General features: G+C 29.2%; 2 protein-coding genes across 3 annotated transcripts; one reads left to right on the forward strand and one right to left on the reverse strand.

Moving 5' to 3' along the window:
* Positions 1–881: 881 nt before the first annotated feature.
* LOC101502187 (glucose-6-phosphate isomerase, cytosolic) lies at positions 882–10,260 on the reverse strand. 2 transcript variants are annotated; one of them, XM_004489299.4, is made up of 24 exons: positions 10,120–10,260; positions 8,835–8,910; positions 8,672–8,748; positions 8,399–8,480; positions 8,209–8,256; positions 7,815–7,970; positions 7,647–7,743; positions 7,460–7,502; positions 7,070–7,137; positions 6,873–6,957; positions 6,669–6,717; positions 6,457–6,529; positions 6,304–6,364; positions 5,464–5,530; positions 5,009–5,065; positions 4,671–4,724; positions 4,450–4,578; positions 3,933–3,996; positions 3,742–3,815; positions 3,200–3,253; positions 3,056–3,124; positions 2,437–2,526; positions 1,845–1,952; positions 882–1,255 (listed from the first exon to the last, which is right to left on the reverse strand). In XM_004489299.4, the coding sequence occupies exons 2-24, from the start codon at positions 8,883–8,885 to the stop codon at positions 1,205–1,207; spliced, it is 1,707 nt and encodes a 568-aa protein (XP_004489356.1). In that variant the 5' UTR covers positions 8,886–8,910; positions 10,120–10,260; the 3' UTR covers positions 882–1,204. The 2 variants fall into 2 exon arrangements, with proteins under 2 accessions (XP_004489356.1, XP_004489357.1); XM_004489300.4 differs by having other exon boundaries at positions 8,835–8,931; positions 10,120–10,255.
* Positions 10,261–17,849: 7,589 nt separating this feature from the next.
* Positions 17,850–20,066, forward strand: LOC101502921 (inactive LRR receptor-like serine/threonine-protein kinase BIR2). The gene has a single exon (XM_004489301.4). The coding sequence runs from the start codon at positions 17,968–17,970 to the stop codon at positions 19,771–19,773; it is 1,806 nt and encodes a 601-aa protein (XP_004489358.1). The 5' UTR covers positions 17,850–17,967; the 3' UTR covers positions 19,774–20,066.
* The last annotated feature ends 2,294 nt before the right edge of the window (positions 20,067–22,360 follow it).

Genomic DNA, 22,360 nt, shown 5'->3' on the forward strand with positions numbered 1-22,360 from the left:
ACACAGTGTCTATGTCCCCACATGTCAAATGATGTAAGCTCTTCAAATTGTAGCTTTTTTAGATCGGATTATTTTGTTTTTATTTTTTAAAATGTGTTCATTTTATCTTAATAAAAGATTTTTGAAATAAAATTAAAGTAAAGATGAAATGTTAATTAATGAATATATATTTAAAAACTAATAAAACCCAAATTTTATCATTTTTATTTTTTTTATATAAATATAGATAACTGGTCATTTTAAAAATCATTTACTTCTTTATTAACTAATAAAATTAATACGAATTTTAAATTAAAAATATATATATTCTTAAAAAAATAACAGCCACTTATTTACCTATTTTTTGTTTTCCAAAAAGGGACCAGCAATAGTACTTAGTACAAAGTAGAGTCCCTTTTATCTGTTAGAAAGTTCTGCATGTGAAGGACCATATAGGGTTTTCGCCTTTAGTACTTGGACTCTTGTCTATAGGTTCATAATAGTAGTGGGCTAATGTCTTTACTCACTAGAACATCTCAAGAAAACAGGGGTGCAAATAGCACCTCTCAACTTTATACGCATTTGAAAGTTGAGAAATAAATGGTATAACATTTTTCAGTTGTTTATAAATATCTTTTGCGGAATTCTCATGTTTCCTGTGAAGTCATATGTCTATGATTGTCTCTCATAACTTTTAATCATTGGATATTAATCCTACATTTATTTAGGGTGATTTCTATCACAATAGAGAAGGTCTTCTTAATTGTAGGTTTAGGGTTTATGAAAAAATAACAGCCTAATTTGTCCACAAATCGGCACAAAAATTGTGTTTTTTTCTGGATTGAAGTGATTTTGGAGCAGAAAAAGTTCCTTGCAAAAGATATTGTGAAGAAAATGAACACTAAAAGGCAAAGGAATTAGTACTTCTTTATTGCTAATTCACATTTCACAACATTCAATTCATTAAGGTAGCTTAAAAACTGACATGAATGCATGAGCCTCACACATGCCAATTCAAAATGATAGCTTTTAACAAAGCATCATTTCACAACAAAAAGAAAAAGTATATGATTGGTAACATGCCAAAACTTTTCAAAATGTAGTCCAAAAACAAAAAAGTGAGAAGCATGCTGTGTATATATAACAACAGCTTATGTAAGTAGGATTGGTAAGATGACTTTGATGCATTTCAATATCAAAATTAACATTCCCACCAAAAAGGATGTTATATCTGAGGTAAAGTAGTTGGAGGATCAGCTGGGATATCTGCACTTGCCTGCCATTAAAGAAACAAGTCAACTAAAATTATTTTTAAAATGAAGCCAAAAAAAAAGTATGACAGCACTTTCTTACAGTTTTATTATTCTAATCAAACAAGAAAAATCTTCATAAAAATATGTTCACTCTTGAAATATGCTATTAGTATCATTTTGTATTTTATATAAATATGACTTAAATATGTTTTTAGTTCCTATAATATATTTACTTTTTCGTCTTAGTGCCTTTAAAATTTTCATTGTCAAAATAGTTTCTGTAATATTATTTTTTTACTTCATTACTCGTTAATGTTTCCATCCCTGTAATATACTTTATTTTTCTTTTAGTCCTTGTAGTACGTTTTTATCATTTAGTCCCTATCATAAAAGAACTAATTGAAGATGAGTCAAATATTCCAATGGCAAACATAGAAGTACTCAATAGTGACTAAAACAAAAGAATGCGGATTAAAATAAAAAATTATATATTTTAATGATCATTTAGAGAAAAAAATACAGCCACTGAAAATTAAAATAGATAAATTACAAAACCAAAAATATGTTTAGACCTATAAATATTTATTGGAACTCAATTAGGAATTTTCATACCTCAAGGTATCTTGTTAGCATAGTTGTAGTACTGAAATTAAAGCCTTGAATTGGTTCTCCTTTTGTTCGAGATGCATTAAGTTGCTTTCTCACTTGAGTGGCTAATGACTGTGTTAATATCATGCAACAGCAACAAAGAAAATGAAGTTCAGTAAATAATGGTGAAGACTAAAGTCAAATTTACAAATGTGTATACCGTTGAAGTTATCGGTTTAGGTAAAAAGAGGAAAGAAACAACAAGAGCTATAATAAATATTATCAATAATAACTTGATAATAGTCTGATAGTAAGTTAGTAACTTTATACAAAAGACTAAACATTAATTCTTATTTATAGTAAATCATAGACTCAATCTTAAAAAATAAGGAAATTAGAAAACATATAATAATAAGAATAAGTAATATAAAAATTTAATCCTAAGAAACAATCTAAAATACTTTAAGATTATAAACTGATCATAGAAAATGAATCAAGATACTCTAATATAATATCAAAGATATGATAAGATATTTTCTTATATTCTAACACATACAAAATGGTCGCAAATTTCTCTAGCAAGGCACAAGAAAAAGGTCGCTTATCAAATACATACCTTCCCCAGCTCCACGCCCCACTGGTCAAAAGAATTGATGCCCCATACGAAACCTTCTACAGCAATTCTGTGTTCATAGATTGCCAACAACTGGGAAAGCAGATGTAAACTGATATCAGTGCCAAGAACTTAATTTGTATAGACATCGAAGAAAAACCAATAATATAAGTTCAGGAAGGACTTAATTACAAATTGTTTAAAAGTTCAAGAACCTAATTGCAAATTATTTAAAAGTTCAAGAAGGACTTAATTACAAATTATTTCAAAGATCAATTCAGAGACCTAATTACAAATTATTGATAAGTACATGGACCACTTATAAATTTTATTAATTCAATGTCCTATTTAAAAATCCTCAAATAGTTCAGAGACCTCTAGAGTAACTAAACATTTTAAACCTTCTTGATAAAATGACTTTCTTGAGTAAAAAATTAAGTTTTAAGAAATTTTGGGATGTTTAGATAAGGAATTTCAAAATTATCAATTTTCAACATATTTGAGAAGTTGTTCTAAGTAGCTTCTCAGAAAAATTCTAAAAAACCAATGGCTTTTTAGTTTTTACACAATCTTGTTTCTAATAATCAATTACTGATCATATATAAGCAGAAGGAGCTCAAACCTGTCCAATATTGTAAGCATTCAATGATGGAAGAAGAAGGCTGAGAGAAGGCCGGTTGCCGGAGAATGTCTGCAGCAAAATGAATGCATAGAGTAAGGACTACTCTATTACTCAAAAGCAGTGCAGAAAGAGAAAGAAAATTACCTTGTGTGGCACGAGATGCGGAGGGACATTCTCTTTCTGCAATTGTTCGGGGGTCTGTACAAAATGTTATTATCGATTATATCCCTCAAAATGAGTCAAAAGAATGCATGTGAAATACAATCAAGAACTGGCAAAAACATAACATAGAACCTCTTCTGTTCACTCTTGTATCTCACTGTCTTTGAGAAGAATGCTATAAAACTCATCACAATGGATTCATTTTCTTTTATTTTCTTATATCTTGAGAAAGAAGAAACTAGGCTACTTCATATATTTATAAATGACAAATGGAAGAGAATAAATATGCCTTCTGATCTATGTAGCCCCGACACTTCAGATTGAAGATGTATTCAGTGTCTAATATGTGTCAGTGTCAGACACCAACATGACACCGATGCACGTGGGTACATTCAATCACTTACATTGCATCTAATTATTATAAGTGTCAGTGTCAGTGTCGTGTCAGTGTCGATGCTTCGTAGCTTCTTCTATTCAAGGGCACCTTTGTTTACATTAAAAGCATGAATTAGGTAAGAATGTACCTTTCCATAGGCAAGGGCATCTGGCTGTGCAAAAAAGTTTGACATGAGCTCATCATGGTTGCTCACAACCTCACCTGCATAGAAAGCACGATAGCTTTAATTCAATGTTTCAAACACAAAAATGAATCACTGTGAAATTCAAACCAAGCACCGTCAATGATAACATTGGATCATGGAAGTAGAGACTTTACCTTTTAAATAAACAGGTTGCTGACTTTTCACAACTCCAATAAAATCACATGGAATAACACGGCCCTAGAAATAAAGATATTTAGAGGTATGTTATTTAACAAAGTATGTTCATACTAATAGATAAAGCTAGCATCTACACTAATTGATGAGCAGATTTGAAGGAACATATCATAAAATGATAGAATGTTAATTATCAAACTAAATGACACTCAAAACAGATCATAGAAAATAAGCTAGCAAGCAAGTTTCAATGGATTGGAACATTTATTGACGAGAAAAATTGTGTTATGAGTTTAGGCCTCAATGGAGAAAATTAACACATAAAAGATAAACCCTTAATGCATTATGAGAACAACTTATAGTTTATATACAGTTTGACTTTATTTTATCTTTTATTATAGAAATAGTTAATACATAAGCACTTATATCATAAGAGTTTATGCTTTAAGCATTTAATTAAGTTGTTTATCCAAACAAAGCTTAAATAAATTACAAATATCTTAATCCACATATCACCTGGTGTATAAGTTGATAAAAACTGTGCTGCCCATTTGTTCCTGGTTCACCAAAATCAATTTCACCGGCCTCAAATGGTAGAGGGACACCGTCAATTGAGACACCCTTGCCATTACTCTCCATGCTAACCTAATTTGAGACATACATTAACCATAAGAACAGAGAGAAGCAGCACTAAAAATTTCCAAAAGGCTTCATTCACATAGAAGTAACAAACATACCTGTTGAATATGTGGTGCAAATTTCTCAAGGGCTTGAGTGTAAGGTAAGATGGCCTGGATGTTAACCAGAAGTTTCAGTTATCGAAAATTGTTGGTTAAGAATAAACATAGAAAAAATATTCAATGGAACAAAATATTAGGCAGTGGTGTCAACGGCAGATCGCGGAAAATAGTGATTTGTTCAAATTTTGCTGCACTATAGTCTACAGTGCAATAGCACACCTATAGTTGCTACTCAACAACAATGTTCAAAATAGAAATTAACGGAACAATAAAGATTTTTTCAAATTCCACTATGCAATAGTCACTATTTGACAACACTGATATTAGGTACTCACCCTGGCAGGATATCCAAGAAATGAGACATTCCATACACTCAACAGTCCCAGAAGCACCTGGTGTATGAACAAAATGTTATTGAACCCTTGCACTTGGTATAGAAATATTATAATGCAACATAGATAAAAAATTTAAAGATATATAATGAAATATGTGTATTACACAGCAGAGTTTTGTTATGTATATGCTGAATCACAACAAATATGAAAATCACGATAAAGTATTATTAAGAGAGAATTCGCACAAATATTTCTTTCTATAAATTGATGGTGTGCTCTATTATAAGACTTTATTACTGTTACTGTTAAATCATTCATGTTCATGATAATTACTTTCTAGCAACTAGATCAAAGTAAAATAAATGGCTTAAATTTAGTATAATATGTTCAGGAGATCTATGAGAGCAAAGAACACCTGAAGGACACAAACAAAGGTTATTTATAGGAGCTCTTACAGGTATGTTTGATTCAAATGGTTCTGAATACACATGTTGATCTATGCTGGAAGCACCCTTTAAAAACCTTCACAAAAGAAATACAAGATATAAAAAACCAAGCATATGATGAACATTTAAGGATTCTCTTTCAAACAAATAGAACCAAAAATAAATAAATAAATTAAATGAAGAGATAGATTATCCTTTACAGTGTTGGAATCGAAGCAAAGACCCAAGAGAACACCATATTTTCATTTGGTTAATAATTGCATGGAAAAAATAGAGAAACATGGAGGCATACATGAATTACTATGTATTATTTCAATATGAAGTTTTCCACATAACTTAGTTACATTTTATTATAACATTATCTGAATGCACTTTCATGGCAATATATACCCTTTTCTAGTTATCTTGTTGCAAATCATGAAATTTGAAAGAGCATATATACACATAAGAACATTATGAATCTACGACGGACGCACACAAACATGAACATCAGTCACGACATCGACATTGACATGTAGACACCGGTAATAATTTGAAAAAATTAAAGTGATCGAATGTAACATGTGTTATGTTGATGTTGGACACGCCTTCAATCTAAAGCGTATGTGCTGCATAGTTAGAACCCACTTCTGCATTCATCAAGCCACAAATGAAATGGCATTCTGTTGTTTATATTTTTTTATTCAGAAATGTAAGTGAAGAAAAATAAAAAGCCTAATGCAATACTTACAAAAGTTCATTAGATATAAAATGCCAACAATCGACTTAAAATAGAATGAATTAAGATACAACTAAGACCATAATCCAAGAAAAGAAGTGCCAGCAACAGAATAATAATAAAACACATACTTCTCAATTACTGAGAAACCATATTGTAGGGATAAAGGAAACACTCCAACGGCACTGCAAACTGTAACCAACGTATGAAAAACAGTCAAAACAAAAAACCTCACAATTCATATTACTACATTTTATTTTATTAAAACAAGCGAAAATACTTACCACTATATCGGCCACCGACCCAATCCCAAAATGCAAAAGCATTATTAGGATCAATGCCAAACTTTTCCACAAGCTGCATCAGAAATTAAGACAATAGAAAAAATAACCATAAGTTGTGTTAAATAAATTATATATACATATACAAGAAACCAAACAGCTATTTTTTAACTCGACGAGCTAATGCCAAAAGAGAAAATAACATATGGCTATACCGCGAGATTTGTACTAACTGCAACCATATGTTTTGCAACTGCTGATGGCCTGAAGTAAAATTGAATCATAAGCATGTCTTCAAAATACTATCAATTCCAGTTATATTTTTCCCTTTCAAATTACTCCAAATATATTTTGAAGAAGCCAATAGAACCGCCATTTTATTACAATTATTGATCAAATACCTTCGATGCTTCACTTACCCTAGAGCAGATGAAATCCATTCCCTGAGTGTTCGAGCATTCAACATGGTTTCAGCAGTTGTAAAAGTCTTTGACACAACCACAACTACAAAAATAAGAAGAATCGCAAATTCACAACCGTATAAAACACAAGATGGGCCCCAGTTTCTTAAGTCAAGTATGAAGGGAAATAAGAAAAGTTCAAATGAACTATTTACCAAGGGTTGTTTCAGGATTTAATCCTGTGATTGTTTTAGCAACATCAATTGGATCAACATTTGCAAGACTGCACACAGAAGCAAAATCATGAAGAGGTTGATTTCATAAAAAAGGTATATTACATTCTCACAAGCACATATACCAATCTAAATCTTTCAAGAATAATCAGCAGCGCAAAAAAATGAGGCATAGTTTAATGCTTCCTTAAAAGGTTAAGTATAAATCTAAATTAGCCTTGTCACCACTAACTATGAGACACAAAAGAAAAGTGATGATCTGAAAAGCTTGCATAGAAAGATTAAGAAATCTAGAGAACTTACAAGTTACAAGTAGTTTACTAGATGACAATAAATTAGACTTAAGAAACCAAAGCAATAGAAGATGCTTACAAGCGCAGCTGACGTCCTCTTGCAGATTCAATTGCTTCAGGATCTGTAAGATGTAATAGTAAATACATATTCAGCACTTGTTTGAAGCTTAGGTTCATTTACATGTGTACTAGAAAAATGTACAACTGAAAGTAAAAGAAAAGATAATAATAACAATGCCACTAAGAGACCAGAAAGTAACAGCAACCTGTTTGAAGAGCTGTGTGCACAAATAGTGGACCTAAGAAGCTGCCACCGATACCTATGGCAACAACATTCTTCAGTTCCTTTCCAGTAGCTCCGACCTGCGAAATATGATTAATACTCTCAACTTGAGTTAAACATTTCCACACACAAAGATTGGCAAGCATATTACCCAAGATCCACTGCGGACTCGCTCAGAAAAATCCCGGATCTTGTCCAGAACATTCCAAACATCCAGGACAACATTCTTTCCATCACTCTGTATAACAGCATCCCTTGGAGCACGAAGGGCTACATGAAGTACTGCTCTATTCTCAGTGCTGTTTATCTGAAAAGTCCAAGAAAAATTACAAAATAAAATACAGTAATGCAGAAATTTAATCCTGAAAATATATCGCATTTACACTGCAACTTTACACAACGTTTTCCAGATAAAAGGTGGGAATTTCAGAGACCCCATTAGATAAAGATATGATTTTAAGTTAACACCTTTATTCCCCTTTATTTTGCATCCTAAGATATCATTGTACATGTAGAACTCGTAGGATCAGTATATAAGTACTTACATGCTCCCCTTTGTACATTTGATTTATTTTTTGCTTGAGGGATGCAACCTACATCACACCAACACAAACAATAATAAATAACCAAATCATCGCATTTTAGTTGGAATAACTTTTACATTTAAGAGAAAAACGTAACAGACGGACACAACATAACACAAGTTGTCCGAATACCTAGAATGAAGAAACTGACCTCAGCCAATTGGAAGAGTTTTTCCCTTGTTTCAAGTGTGGCCTGCTGCCTTGAGTAGTCCAATAGAATTCCATCAAATTCACTTCAAAGAATGCAAAATTCAGAAGGTTATTACATCACAATGTAATAAGTACACTAATATTGGTTCAATTTTTTGCGCACTAAATATTTCCAAATCCTCAAAATGGTATTCTCCTAAGTTTATTGTCACTGCTAAAAAAAATAAAGTATCAGATTATAAGACTATATAGCCTTGTAAAGTAAGTGACATACACCATCATTGATTTGGATCTCTCGTCGTCACTCAATAAATCACGTAAATGATTCGCTTTAATGTCCTCAACGTGCGCCTGTACAAAGGAGAACCATTTAATAAATGTTCACAGTATTTGCATTAAACTTTTTACATATCTAAGAAGTAATGTCGGTGTCACACCTTCAACTCCTTCCATGGCTGGGTGTCACTGATGAGAGTCGAGGAAGCCATTTCGAACAATAACTGGTAAGATTTCCTGACAAGAAGTTTTACCAATCTATAATGTAATTTAGCCAGTTAATTTTGAACAGTTTCCTACACCAAACAATCATACAAGTCTTCTGCATCCAATAAAGCATGACGACACACTAACAGATAGATAAAAAGAACAGTTAAAAAAGTGTGTGTGCATTTACTTCAAAGTGCATAATAGCCACACAGATTTAACAGATGAATCAAGTCAGCTCCGCATGAGTGAATTTGAGTCTCTAAAAATATATGTATACACTATATCCCATTCATGGCCCATGAAATTAAAAAATTACTAATTCGATATTGGTTTCCATGTGTTTAAAGAAAATAAATGCCTCAGAAAGACTACCTAAAACATATTTAAAGAAAATAAAAAAGTTAAGAGTGTTATATTGGTTGGAAAGTAAACAATAATACATGACATGTAACCAAATTTGTTAAAAATTCTTAATTCAAGAATGACGGTTCAATGTCAGCTTCCATCTGGGAAACTAAATCAATTCCTTGGATAGAACGCCATCGAAATTAAAAGAGTTCAAAAAGACTTATAAGTTAGTAGGACAAAAATATACTTAAGAGCCTTATTCCAAGTATTTCTGTTTCACAACAATGTATATATTTTTATAGGAGAAACATCAATTCATGTGATTCTCTCTTGGTACATAAAGCTATCATGTATGACACAGGACTGCAGCATAAGTACAATAGCCAGCATTATAAAAGAAACAAGATACTGTATACGAGCCAAGGATTATTCAAGCGCTAAGCTCCCTTAACACTGAACAAGCAACATCGTAAGGTAGGCTAATCAACTGCTAAAGTTTCTTTCTAGATAATAATTCAGTGAATCAAATACTATTAAAAATTATTAGAAAAAAAGTGCATGCAATCAAATTTGGAATTAGCTCCATATAAGCATTCAATCAAACATTAACCATTCATTCAACCAAAATTTGGTTTTCTATGTGATGATAGTGATGATGATGGTGGAATATGGATCTCTAATTAATATACTAAAATTCTTATAAAATCCACCTAATCACTTATGTTATGATCTTCTGCTACATCCATAGTGATTATAATTATAACTATGAACATCAATTTCTAAAAGGGATTCTTCCAAAACATACATAAACATAAAGCAAATCCCAACAAGGCTTTGTAAATTGTAATCAAACAGAAGCAGAAGAGAGTAATGGGTTTGAATCGCTACCTGAAAAAGGAATCAACTTTGGTAAGAAAGGGGAAATGGGTGTGTGATTTGGAAAATGGTTACAATCGCATAAGCTAGTGTTAGTTGAAACTTTTTATTTGCTTTTAACAAATATATATTATTAATTATTATTTATTTATTATGATTGAATCGTGAAGAGGAAGAAAGCGATGATGGATTTTGGTTCTGTGGATGGAAGATAATATATTTATTATAAGTGTTTATTAAACACAAAATTTAATACCAGACACTTTATTTCATACACCGTATTTCGTGCATAATTTATACATTTTATATTATTTCTTTCTCTTTGTTGAAATTTTGTGTCCAAATCTTAGTGCAAATATTTTATTTTTTCAGTTATTTCTTGGGAATGAATTTTTTTTTTCTTTTACAAGAATTGCTCGTGAATGAGTGAGCCATGCATTGAGTAGTGAGCACAAAGCTCGTGAATGGTGACGATTCAAAGAAACTAAAATACAGATGCGCATGCCTCATGCCAATTTCATTATTAATTAATAATTTTGAAAATAGACGAATATCATGCTAAAATTTAAAGATATAGGATAATATAGTGTCTCGTTAGTTTGTTTAGTTAATAAAATTGATGTGGAAGAAGTTAATCGCTTACGTGACGAATTCGACCGTTAGTCAAATTCATTGTAAGAAAGAGATTAATTTGTCGATTTTAAAATTACAGGAGTTAATTTGCTTGATTTTGAAAATAAAATTAAAACTCAAATTTTTAAATTAAAAAAAAATACTAAAATTTTGTTATAGTTGGTGATTCTCAAATGACATTGTAAAATAAAAATTATTGTCATAGTTGGTGCAACTAAAAAGTCTTTTTGCACACCAAAAAATGTTTAGAGACAAGTTCTCATACCCTCAATACTTAAACAAGTTCCCAACTTGGTATCATTCTCTTGTGGCAATGGTTTAACCTCATCTTCAATTATAAGTGGACTTTTTACATAATTGTTTAGACCAATATAAGTCTTGTCCTCACAAGTGCCCTTTCAGTCATTGTCTTTCTTTTCATTCCCTATAATATTTAAAACAATTTAGCATAAGAACATAGTGCAAATCAATTAAACACAGGTTAAATATATGTTTAGAAGAATTAGTAAAATACGAAAGTTTTTGTCTTAGTTGATGTCATAATTCCTGTCTTATATATTGATTTAGTTATTTTCCTATATGCATGTGTTGATGAAGGTTAAGCTAGACGATCAATTATTACTTGGGTTGTGTTAGTTACAAGTGCAAGTTCAAGTTGTTTTGTGTTGTTGTATATTCAGTCATTGTTTATATTCTTGCAGATTTAATTGTTGTTAATTTATATTTCTAAATAGTATTATCAGTTATTACTATTCATTAATATTTTGAGTAATTTTTAAACATTGACTCGTAAATCTTATTCGCTTTAAAAAAATATACGAAGGATCGTACACTTTTTAATTTGTATTTATTTAGAGACTTATAAAGAAAGAGACGATAAAAGATTATTTTAAATTAGAATTGGTTGGTCCAATTTTAGCCTATCTTTAAGGGTTGAAGGGTTGTTGTATTTATATCATATTTGGACTTTAAGTACCATTTTATTTCATGTGATATTATATATTACAATAGTTAAATAGTTAATTTTACATATTCCCTCTTTTAAAATTATACCTCTCCTCACCCACTACATTCAACCAAAACATGACTTTAAGCAAATAGTGATAGTTTGAATAAGAGTTTTTTACTTCTTGTGAATGGATTTTATTTGATTGGGAGGTCGAGATGTCAAAAGTAGGATCATGTGTTATAGCACTCGTTTTATACTCACACTAGAAAAAAAGTATTCCAAATACATATTCACATAGGTAGTAATTTGAAAACTCATACATGCTAGATACTTAAGTTACACACATAACACGTTGAAATTGAAAAGATAACCATCAAACTTTTTGAATATACAAATTCAAACTATGAAGATATATAGTTGTAATCACTATATCAATCAACAATATGACTCATGTATAATTTGTATATATACATTACTTAAATATAATTTTGGTCATTTATTTTTTATTTATTTTTTATTTGATATTTATTTTAGTTGTTTAATTTTTTATTTATTTATCTTTTATAAGTGATGTATTCAAGTCTTTTTTTACAATCAAAACAAAAATTATAGCAACTGCTAGTCACTGAAATTCCTTCTTACAATTGTCAATATGTGTAATATAATATTTTTTTTCAAAAAAACATCTATTTAATCTAATAATGGGTTTACACTTGAAAAAATTATCTTTGCATGATGCATTAAAATAGATATAAATTATTTGAAATGAAAGACATTTTTCAAAGTTCCCGATATTTTTATTTCATCTTTATTAAATTTGCGCATTTAACTTTATAATTGATCTAATATTAGACATCTATAATTCATGATAGTTATTATACAATTATTTATAAAAAGTTATGATAAAAATAACTAACATTCATTAATTATAAAAGATAAATAATAAAAATAAATAAATAAAAAATATATTTAATAAAAGATAAATGACTATACACGTAATACTTACTTTTTACTTTAACCATACTGAATAATTTTTGTAATTATCTAATGGGCCTATTCATTGTGATCTCTATTAGAGGGGATTACTCAATTTGTCATCACTATATTTTATGATCCAATGGTGCAAATGAGGATCAAGCATCAAGAAGTTGGTAAGGGCATACATAGGTGGCCCCCAAGACAAGGGCAAGGACAAAGAAAATAAGAGAGAAGCTTGAAGAGCATATAACTTTGTTCTTTTGATAGAAAACTTTTCCAATACAACTTCACAATGTATTAATTTTTCTTTAGTAAACATGTAGGTTTATGTTTAGTTCATACTTGACTGTAATAATGTATGGTTAGTAGTATATGTTGTTTCTTTAGGAGTGCATATAACTCCTTTGTGGTAGTTGGCCATGGGCCATTGATGGGCCTAGTCTAGTGTACTTGGACTTGGCATTATAGAGGCCATAGGTATACATAATAAAAAATAAAAAATAAAACATCAAAATCAATGTATTTATTAATTGTTTTAACTTTTTTTAGTTATTTTTATATGTATATTTTTATTGAAATTTGTGAGATATTAAATATTTATCAATAATATTAAAAAGACAAATATATTGAACAAGAGTATAAAATAATTTAAATAATAAATACACTTTAAATGTCGTAACTTTTTTTTTATATATAAAATAAAAAAATCTCTAAAAAGTATCTTATATATAAGATTAAAGGAGTAATTAGTAGTTTATTTATGATTAAGTTGAAAAAAATGATTTATTTTATCGAAAATTAAATTTTTATTAATTAAACTAATATTAATAATTATTTTATAATGATTCCTAAAGATATTTGAATTCAGTATTACATGGTTAAACTCTTATCATTACTGAACTAACACCTAAAATATATAGTAGATATATTAGTAAAATTAATGATTGATTATTATGCTTTTGATGTTTCCATAATTTTTTTTAATTGTATAAAATACGGTTAAATGTTGACATTGTCTTCCTTGCAGCTACAATAAAAATGTCATAAATATTCTAAATCACTAAATTTGGATTTTCACACCTCCAATTTGTTGTTCAATTGTGGGTTAACCAAATTTCTTCTCCAAAATCGATCGTGGACAGATTTTACTATATTTGATTTATATACTTCTTCTGTTTTATAAGGACAGTTACTTGATCAAACAATATTTTAAAATAAATATTTTGTTTATAATTGTTAATATAATTTTAATTATTATTATTATATAATTGTATCTTTGGATATTATCACGTGCATTACTTTTAAATTATTAATATCACTTGACTTTTATGTTTATGATAATAAAAAAACCAACTAATAATTAATACAATAATTTTTTTCCTTTTAATTATTAAATTTCTTAATATATCATTCTATATACAAAATAATTTAAACTGACTCTCACTTTAAAATAGAATAAGTAGTTAATAAATGTCTCACTCAAAGTAATTTAATATTTATAGAAAATCTTAAAAATAGGTTGCATTTTGCATACTACAAGACTTACCAACCAACATTTAAGCAAACCAAAAAGTAGTGAAGCATATCATATGATTGCTTTTTTTTTACTTACTTTGTGGTTTATATTTTGGGAAATTAACTTTTCAAATACACAAAACTACACCAAGATCTGGTAAAAGAAGACCACACCCATGGCACTAGAAAGTCACTCAGAATTGCTACAAATTAATTTTCGTTCAATTTTTATAGGTATATTATTTTTATTCATTTTTATCTAAGACAAGATATATGCCAATTGTTAATAATATATTTTCTTTTTATAAAAAAAAACACGTTCTTTGCTTAACACATAATCTTTAATTTATTGATTGATATTTGAATGAATCATACTAAATATAAAAGTGTATTGATGACATCTTTCTTAAAAGAATGAATAGGATTTTTGGAGTGTTTTCATAATTAAATTATTAAAATAGGGGTTTTGAACTTTGTTTCTTTATTTGAGATGGTTTTACCATATGTTAACTAACTTGGCAACATAGGTTCATGAGACTAATATTAAGAAATAGTCTCGTGGATCTAATAGGCTGAATTACCTAAAAGATTGTATTACTATAAAACATACTAATCATGGTAAAAAATAAAATAAAGTATACTAATCAAAATAGTATTTTATTTATTATGTTAACGAATGAAAGATAATTTATTAAACTTTTCCATACAATCTAGAGGATTACGAGGACTATCATTAAGTATGAGTAGAAAACCGTTAAAAAAAAAAAGCACGTGTGAAAAATTGTATTGGTTTTTATTTATTCTTATTTTGATCTCAACTAGTTTTAATTTTTTTTTTAGCTAAATCTATTTATTTCTTTATTAATTTTCAATTGATTCGTGTATTTTTTTTTATATAACTCATGTAACTTTAAATCTTAGATAAAAATTCACGAGATATTTTTAAGATCATAAAAATCAATGAAATATTTTAAATTTTGTGAATTTTTATGATATAAATTTATTTTAAAATAAAAACTATCAAATCTTGAATATAAAAATCTTTGAAATATAGTATTAAATTTTTGCAAGTACTTTTAAAACTTTAACTTTTTTTATTATACTCAGTAATTATTATACATTATTTTCTTTTTCTCTTTATTATAACAAAAAATAAATCAATTTTCTTTTTTTAAAGAATAAACTTCACTACGCCAAAAATGACATTTTATAGCGTGCCTTTTATAGCGCTTATTAAATACAAGCGCTGTTGTATGATATTTTAAAAATAACGGAGAATACAACAGCGTTTTTTTGACAAACGCTGTAAAAGGCTTGCGCTTTCACGTAATAAATGACCTATTAGAGCGCTTTTTAAAAAAGCGATGTAAAAGACTTTTAAAAAATAAAATAAGGAGGTCTTTTACAGCGCTTTTGAACAAGCGCTTTAAAAGGCTTCTAAAAAAGCGATGTAATAGACTTTTAAAAAATAAAATAAGGAGGTCTTTTATAGCGCTCTTTAAAAAAACGCTGTAATAGGCTTTTAAAAAATAAAATAAGGAGACCTTTTACAACGCTCTTTAAAAAAATGCTGTAATAGGCCTTAAAAAAAATAAAATAAGGTGATATTTTACAGCGCTCTTTAAAAAACGCTGTAATAGGCTTTTAAAAAATAAAATAAGGTGGTCTTTTACAGCGCTCTTTAAAAAAGCATTGTAATATGCTTTAAAAAATAAAATAAGGTGGTCTTTTACAGAGCTCTTTAAAAAAGCGTTGTAATAGGCTTTAAAAAATAAAATAAGGTGGTCTTTAAAGAGTGCTGTAAAAGACCACCTTATTTAATTTTTTTTAAAGTCTATTACAGCGTTTTTTTAAAGAGCGCTGTAAAAGACCTCCTTTTTTTTTTAAAGAACGTTGTAATAGGATTTTATATATAACATTAAACCCTTCAGTTTCCTCTTCATTACATAAACTTCACTACGCTTCATTGTCCTTCTCATTGGAAACCCTACTGTCCCTACGAATCGTATTGTTAATCATCTCCATTGCAAACCATCTTCATATTTGTTACTATCCCTACGAACATTATTACGTATTCTTTTCATTGCGAACTCTACTCTGTCCTACGAACCGTTCGTATTTTTGCGCATTCTCGTTGTTCCTTCTTAAATGAAACCGTAACCCTACGAACCCTACTTATTTCTTCGAACTCTTCAGGTATTGTATTCATTTATTTCTTACACACACACATATATATATATATATATATATATATATATATATATATATAATGTGTTTGTTAATACTAATAATCACATTTATTTGATAGTGCTTTACAAGTTTTCCGAGCTCAAATGGGTGTTACAGTGTCGAAGCAAAAGTCAAATAAATCACATGGATTCCAATAAATGTTTGAAATATATGTCTTTAAAATTTCATTAACAATCAATACACAAATATTTATTGACTTATATGTTTTATTTTATAGTGCCCTCGTCAAACTAACAACATAGACTGCGGATCCTATATATTGCGATTCATGAAAGAGATTGTTGATATAATCCCAGAAAGAGATCTAACTGAAATAAAGCAATGCACCTATTACAGCGATTTTTTTAAAAAGCGCTGTAAAACTAGTACAACAAGCAGCGCGTTTTTAGAAGGGATTTACAACGCTTTTTATTTTAAAGAGCGCTGTTGTATCATTTTACAGCGCTGGATTCTACAACGTTTTTTTTATATAAAAAAGCGCTGTAAATGGCTTAAAAAAAACGCTGTAAAATACCATTTTTGGCGTAGTGCTTATAAAATTAAAAAAAAAGACTACTAACAAATTCATTATTTATTATCCATTTTTTAATTAACGTCATTTAATTAATACATAATATTTTTTTAAAAGGATAAATATATCATATAGTTTACATAAAAGTTAAAAATCAAATATCGAAACATACTTCATGTGATAAAAACTACATAAATATTTAAAATATTATAACATATACTCCTTTTATATATATATATATAGTACGAGCTGATTTCACCACTAAACTTTATTAAAACAAAAAAAAAAGTAGCTAAAAGAAAATGGTGGTGTGTATGTATCAAGCAATAATCCAACTAATCAAACAATTGGCAATCAAAAGGTGGTAGACTAAGACCAAACTAAACAACTCCTAGTCAAACAAAGACTCCCCAATCATTCAACTACTTTAGTAAAAAAGAAAAACCTCTTCTTAATCACAACTAAGAAACATTTTTTTCTTTCCAAATTTCAAATAATAAAAAAATTAAATTTTATACTATATATTAATATTTAAAAGTCATTTGCAACAGTGATGATAATCAACAATTTTTTTTTAAAAGCATGAATCAACAATTTATTTATTTATTATATTTAAGCCAATTACTTATTATTTTTAGATTAATTAAAGTCATTATTTATCCATAAACTACACAAAAGAATGTTCTAAAAAAGTTTCATTAATTTTTGGTAAAGTTTCATTAATTTTTGGTAAAGTTTTAATTTTTGATTCGTTTATTCAAAATAATATAATTTAAGATCGTTAAAAAAAATCTGTAAAAAAATTGAAAGTATTCAAAATTAATGACATAATAATTCAATAAAATGCAGAAGAAAAAAAATCTAAAATTTCCCCTCACACACCCATTAACCCAAACAAAAACAAAAAACAAAAAAGTCAAAAGCAACAATCACAGCAACAAAAAAAAAAAAACAAGAACACAAAAACCCCATTTCTAAAAATCAAAACTTTATCACGAAACAACAATCCATTCACCCCAAAACCATGTCTTCTCCGCTCATCCTTCTCTTCTTAACCCTTTTCACCATCTGGGTATCTTTCACTTCTTCCCAGGTTGAAGAAGACAACGTAAGATGTCTCAAAGGCATCAAACAAACCCTAGTTGACTCCGAAAATCGTCTCTCAACTTGGCGTTTCGACAACACAACAGTTGGTTTCATCTGCGACTTTGTTGGTGTCACTTGTTGGAACTTAAGAGAGAATCGCGTTTTGGGTTTAGAGCTTCAAGGTATGAAGCTTTCAGGTATGATTCCTGAGGCTTTGAAGTATTGTGGTCAAAGTTTGCAAAAATTGGATCTTGGTTCAAATTCATTGAGTTCAGTGATTCCAACACAGATCTGTAGTTGGATGCCATTTTTGGTAACTATGGATTTATCTGATAATAATCTTGAAGGATCAATTCCATCTACTATTGTGAATTGTTCATATTTGAATGAGTTAATGTTATCTGATAATAATTTTGTTGGTAATATACCTTATGAGTTTGGTAGTTTAACTAGGCTTCATAAGTTTAGTGTTGCTAATAATAAACTTAGTGGGAATATACCTTCATTTTTTGATGGTTTTGATAAGGAATCTTTTGATGGGAATAGTGGTTTATGTGGTGGTCCTCTTGGTTCAAAGTGTGGTGGTATGAGTAAGAAGAATCTTGCTATTATTATTGCTGCTGGTGTTTTTGGTGCTGCTGGTTCTTTGTTATTGGCTTTTGGGTTATGGTGGTGGTATCATTTGAGGTTGATTGGGATTAGGAGGAGAAAAGAAGGGTATGTTGTTGGCGGGGTCGATGATTGGGCGGTTAGGTTGAGAGGTCATAAGCTTGCTCAAGTTAATCTTTTTCAGAAACCGATTGTTAAGGTTAAGCTTGGTGATTTGATGGCGGCTACGAATAGTTTTAGTGCGGAGAATGTTCTTATTACGACTAGGACAGGGGCTACTTATAGGGCTGATTTACCGGATGGTTCAACGCTTGCGGTGAAGAGGTTGAGTAGTTGTAAGATTGGGGAGAAGCAGTTTAGGATGGAGATGAACCGGTTGGGACAAGTTAGGCATCCAAATTTGGCGCCTTTGTTGGGGTATTGTGTTGTGGAAGAGGAGAAGCTTTTGGTTTATAAGCATATGTCTAATGGGACACTTTATTCGTTATTGCATAAGAATAGCAGTGTGTTGGATTGGTTGATGAGGTTTAGGATAGGGTTGGGCGCGGCTAGGGGACTTGCGTGGTTGCATCACGGGTGTCATCCTCCTATTATACAACAAAACATTTGTTCCAATGTGATACTTGTTGACGAAGAATTCGATGCTCGAATAATGGACTTTGGACTCGCTAGGCTTATGACGTCTGACGCCAATGGTAGTTTTGTGAATGGAGATTTGGGTGAACTCGGTTATATAGCTCCTGAGTATTCGAGTACGATGGTCGCTTCGTTGAAAGGGGATGTGTATGGATTTGGAGTTTTGCTTTTGGAGTTGGTTACCGGGTGCAAACCTCTCGAGGTGAACACTGGCGATGAAGAATTTAAGGGTAACCTGGTGGACTGGGTGAATATGCATTCTAATTCAGGAAGACTCAAGGATTGCATCGATAAATCCATATGTGGAAAAGGTCAAGACGAGGAGATTCTGCAGTTTCTAAAAATTGCATCAAATTGCGTGATTTCTCGCCCGAAAGATAGGTGGTCTATGTACCAAGTTTATAATTCATTGAAGGGCATATCCAAAGACCACAGTTTCTCCGAACACGACGATGAATTTCCCTTGATATTTGGTAAGCCAGAAAATGAGCCGGCTTAGTTCGCGAGCAAGCATGTGTGACGGCATGAGAAGAAGATGTAAACCGAATTCCTAGTTATGGTGGAGAGTTTCCAGAATGTTCATGGTTTGAGCATATCTATGGTTGACACTAATCAGGTATAAATTGTATTTGTATGATATAATAATCTTTCTAGTAGGTTAATTAGGTTCTTGCATTTTATGAAATCTAATATGTTTTAATGTTTGTTGTATGAAAATCCAAAAACATATGTCTATTTGTTCTATGTAAAGATGTGTTATTAAGATGATTCATCCTAATTGTATTTTGTGAAGATATCTTATCAAGATGATTCATTCATCTAGTTTTAATCTCCTAGTATTTGTTTTTGATTCCATTACAAATGTTGGATCTATTTGGATTGATTTATTTTATCTATTTGGAAGGGTTTATGGAAACTATTTAAAACACGTTTATAATCTAATTTCAGTTTATTTCCATATATTTTTGAGGAACTTATAGAAATATCTTATAGCTTATATAAAAATAATTTTATTTTATTTTATCTTTTGTTATAGATATAGCTTATATAGAAGCGCTTATGCAGTGCTTGGTGTCTTTCCATGATTCCAAATGATTTAGAAATTACTAACATGTAACTATCACTATTGACATATTTTGGAAATGTTATGGTCTATTTGGAATCAATTGTCTATATATAAAAATTAAGATGCATGTTTAAAAAAAATGTGTAAAAAATGGTGACAAATAACATCTTTGTTATAACAATAACCAAACGTCTATTTACTAGGTTGTAATGGCTATTTCATAATGTCTTGTCATGAATTAAGTTTAATAATAAATTTAATTTATATACACCGCAAATTAATCATAAATGTTGATAGTGTGAATTTTTTTATGCATTTAAAAATTAAACTCTTTAAAATTAGAAATTAATAAATGCAACATCTGAATTAATGTTTGAGTTGACAAGAGTTTTCCCATTTGTTTATTCAGTTTCCTAATAGAAATTTAGTTACTGTTCGTCAAAAATAGCAGGTTGAAATAGTTTAAAAGTATAAAATAACATAAAAGGTAAACTTTTAATTAATATTTCAATTTTTTACTATTAAAATAATGAGGATAAAAATGGAAAAAAAATGAAAGGACATAACCTATAACTTCAAAAGCTACTTCAAATAGTTCATTCAAAAATACTAGAAGTTTGAAAGAAAAAACCTATAAACTCATAGGAATAATTAATTACTTAATAGAACTATTAGTTTTTTTGGTCTAACAATTGAGCTATCAGCTAAAACCTAATTCTAGTTTGTTTTTGGGGCTTGTCAAACAAACCCCTTAGTTGTTGGGTCTGTCCAATTCAAATTGCATATAAAGTTGATTATTTATTTTTCAATTAAATTTATATATATTGAAAATGTAGAGATTTTTTATGCAATCAATCATAATCGTTATATCACTAACAATTAATTTTTATTATAATTATTTATAAAATCATTAACATAATTGATTTTTATTATAATTATTTATAAAATAATTAACATAATTGATTGTAATTTGTCAATTGTGTAAAAAAAATTATATTGTCATGTAAGGAAATTAAATTATTTTTTTCAGGAAATTTTTTCATCTATAAACAATTCTTTTAAACTCCTTTGCAATAATCACTATTGGATAGACAAGCAACTTTATCACACAACCTAGTAAAAACTATTTTTTTTTTGTCATCTATTAAGTTTTTGCATAGTGTTAAGACATGCTTAGCGTGGAAGGCAATTTATTTGTTAATATTTTCTTATTAAATTAAATAGTTGAAAATATAAAACAGTCAATGTTGCTAGCTTTGAATTTAGAAAATTAAAGATGGCAACTTATGTGGACCATTGCATTGCTATCAAGTTAAAAGGATGACTTAAACAAATAACATAAATCAATGACTTTGAACCTTATACGTATTGTGAGGTGTGTGGAAATTTTACTTTATTCTTAGAATTTGGAGCTTCAACCTATGTGAATATGAACCAGGTTATAGATAAGGCTATCAAAACAATTGTTTTAGTCTCTCTAAAAGAAATTATATTTTTACTTAATAAAATGTAGTATATTAAATCTAATTAAAGTTTATTTAAAACAAATATTATCTTAATAAATATTAAATTAGTTAATTGAATTATTGAAAAAGAAATATTATACGAAATCAATTATATTAATTTAATAAATAATTTTAGTTCTGAAGTATCTCAAAAATTAGTTTTCATAATAATTTTACTAAAATACCTATAAATACTAAAAGTTTCATATTAAAATTTATTTTAAGTCTTTTTATTCCTTAGTCTGGCATTATGAGAATCTTCTAATGAAGGATGTAAGTATTCAAAGGTCAAAGAGGGAGAGTTGCTATCACAATTGGTCGATGATTTTGAAGTTTAACTTTGCAAAAGCATGAGATTAGAAGTATTTAAGAAGTGATTAAAAATGGTTACATAGAGTAGTCGCCGATATATAAAATATATTCGACGAATAATTTCTTCTAAGGTGAAAGAATACATAAATAAACAAAGTTCACATTAGAATAAGAGGGATTTTGACACTGTGTAAGTATGAGAC

The sequence above is a fragment of the Cicer arietinum genome, chromosome 2 (genome assembly GCF_000331145.2).
Source record: "Cicer arietinum cultivar CDC Frontier isolate Library 1 chromosome 2, Cicar.CDCFrontier_v2.0, whole genome shotgun sequence".
Taxonomy (NCBI): Eukaryota; Viridiplantae; Streptophyta; class Magnoliopsida; order Fabales; family Fabaceae; genus Cicer; species Cicer arietinum.

Excerpts from the sequence above, each read along its gene's own strand:
- LOC101502187 (XM_004489299.4), bottom strand. The coding sequence starts at position 8,885 with ATGGCTTCCTCGACTCTCATCAGTGACACCCAGCCATGGAAGGAGTTG. Across the intron at positions 8,257-8,398 it reads AACTCTTCCAATTGGCTGAG|GTTGCATCCCTCAAGCAAAA; the intron begins GTCAGTTTCTTC and ends GGTGTGATGTAG. Across the intron at positions 6,958-7,069 it reads AAATCCTGAAACAACCCTTG|TTGTGGTTGTGTCAAAGACT; the intron begins GTAAATAGTTCA and ends TTATTTTTGTAG.
- LOC101502921 (XM_004489301.4), top strand. The coding sequence starts at position 17,968 with ATGTCTTCTCCGCTCATCCTTCTCTTCTTAACCCTTTTCACCATCTGG.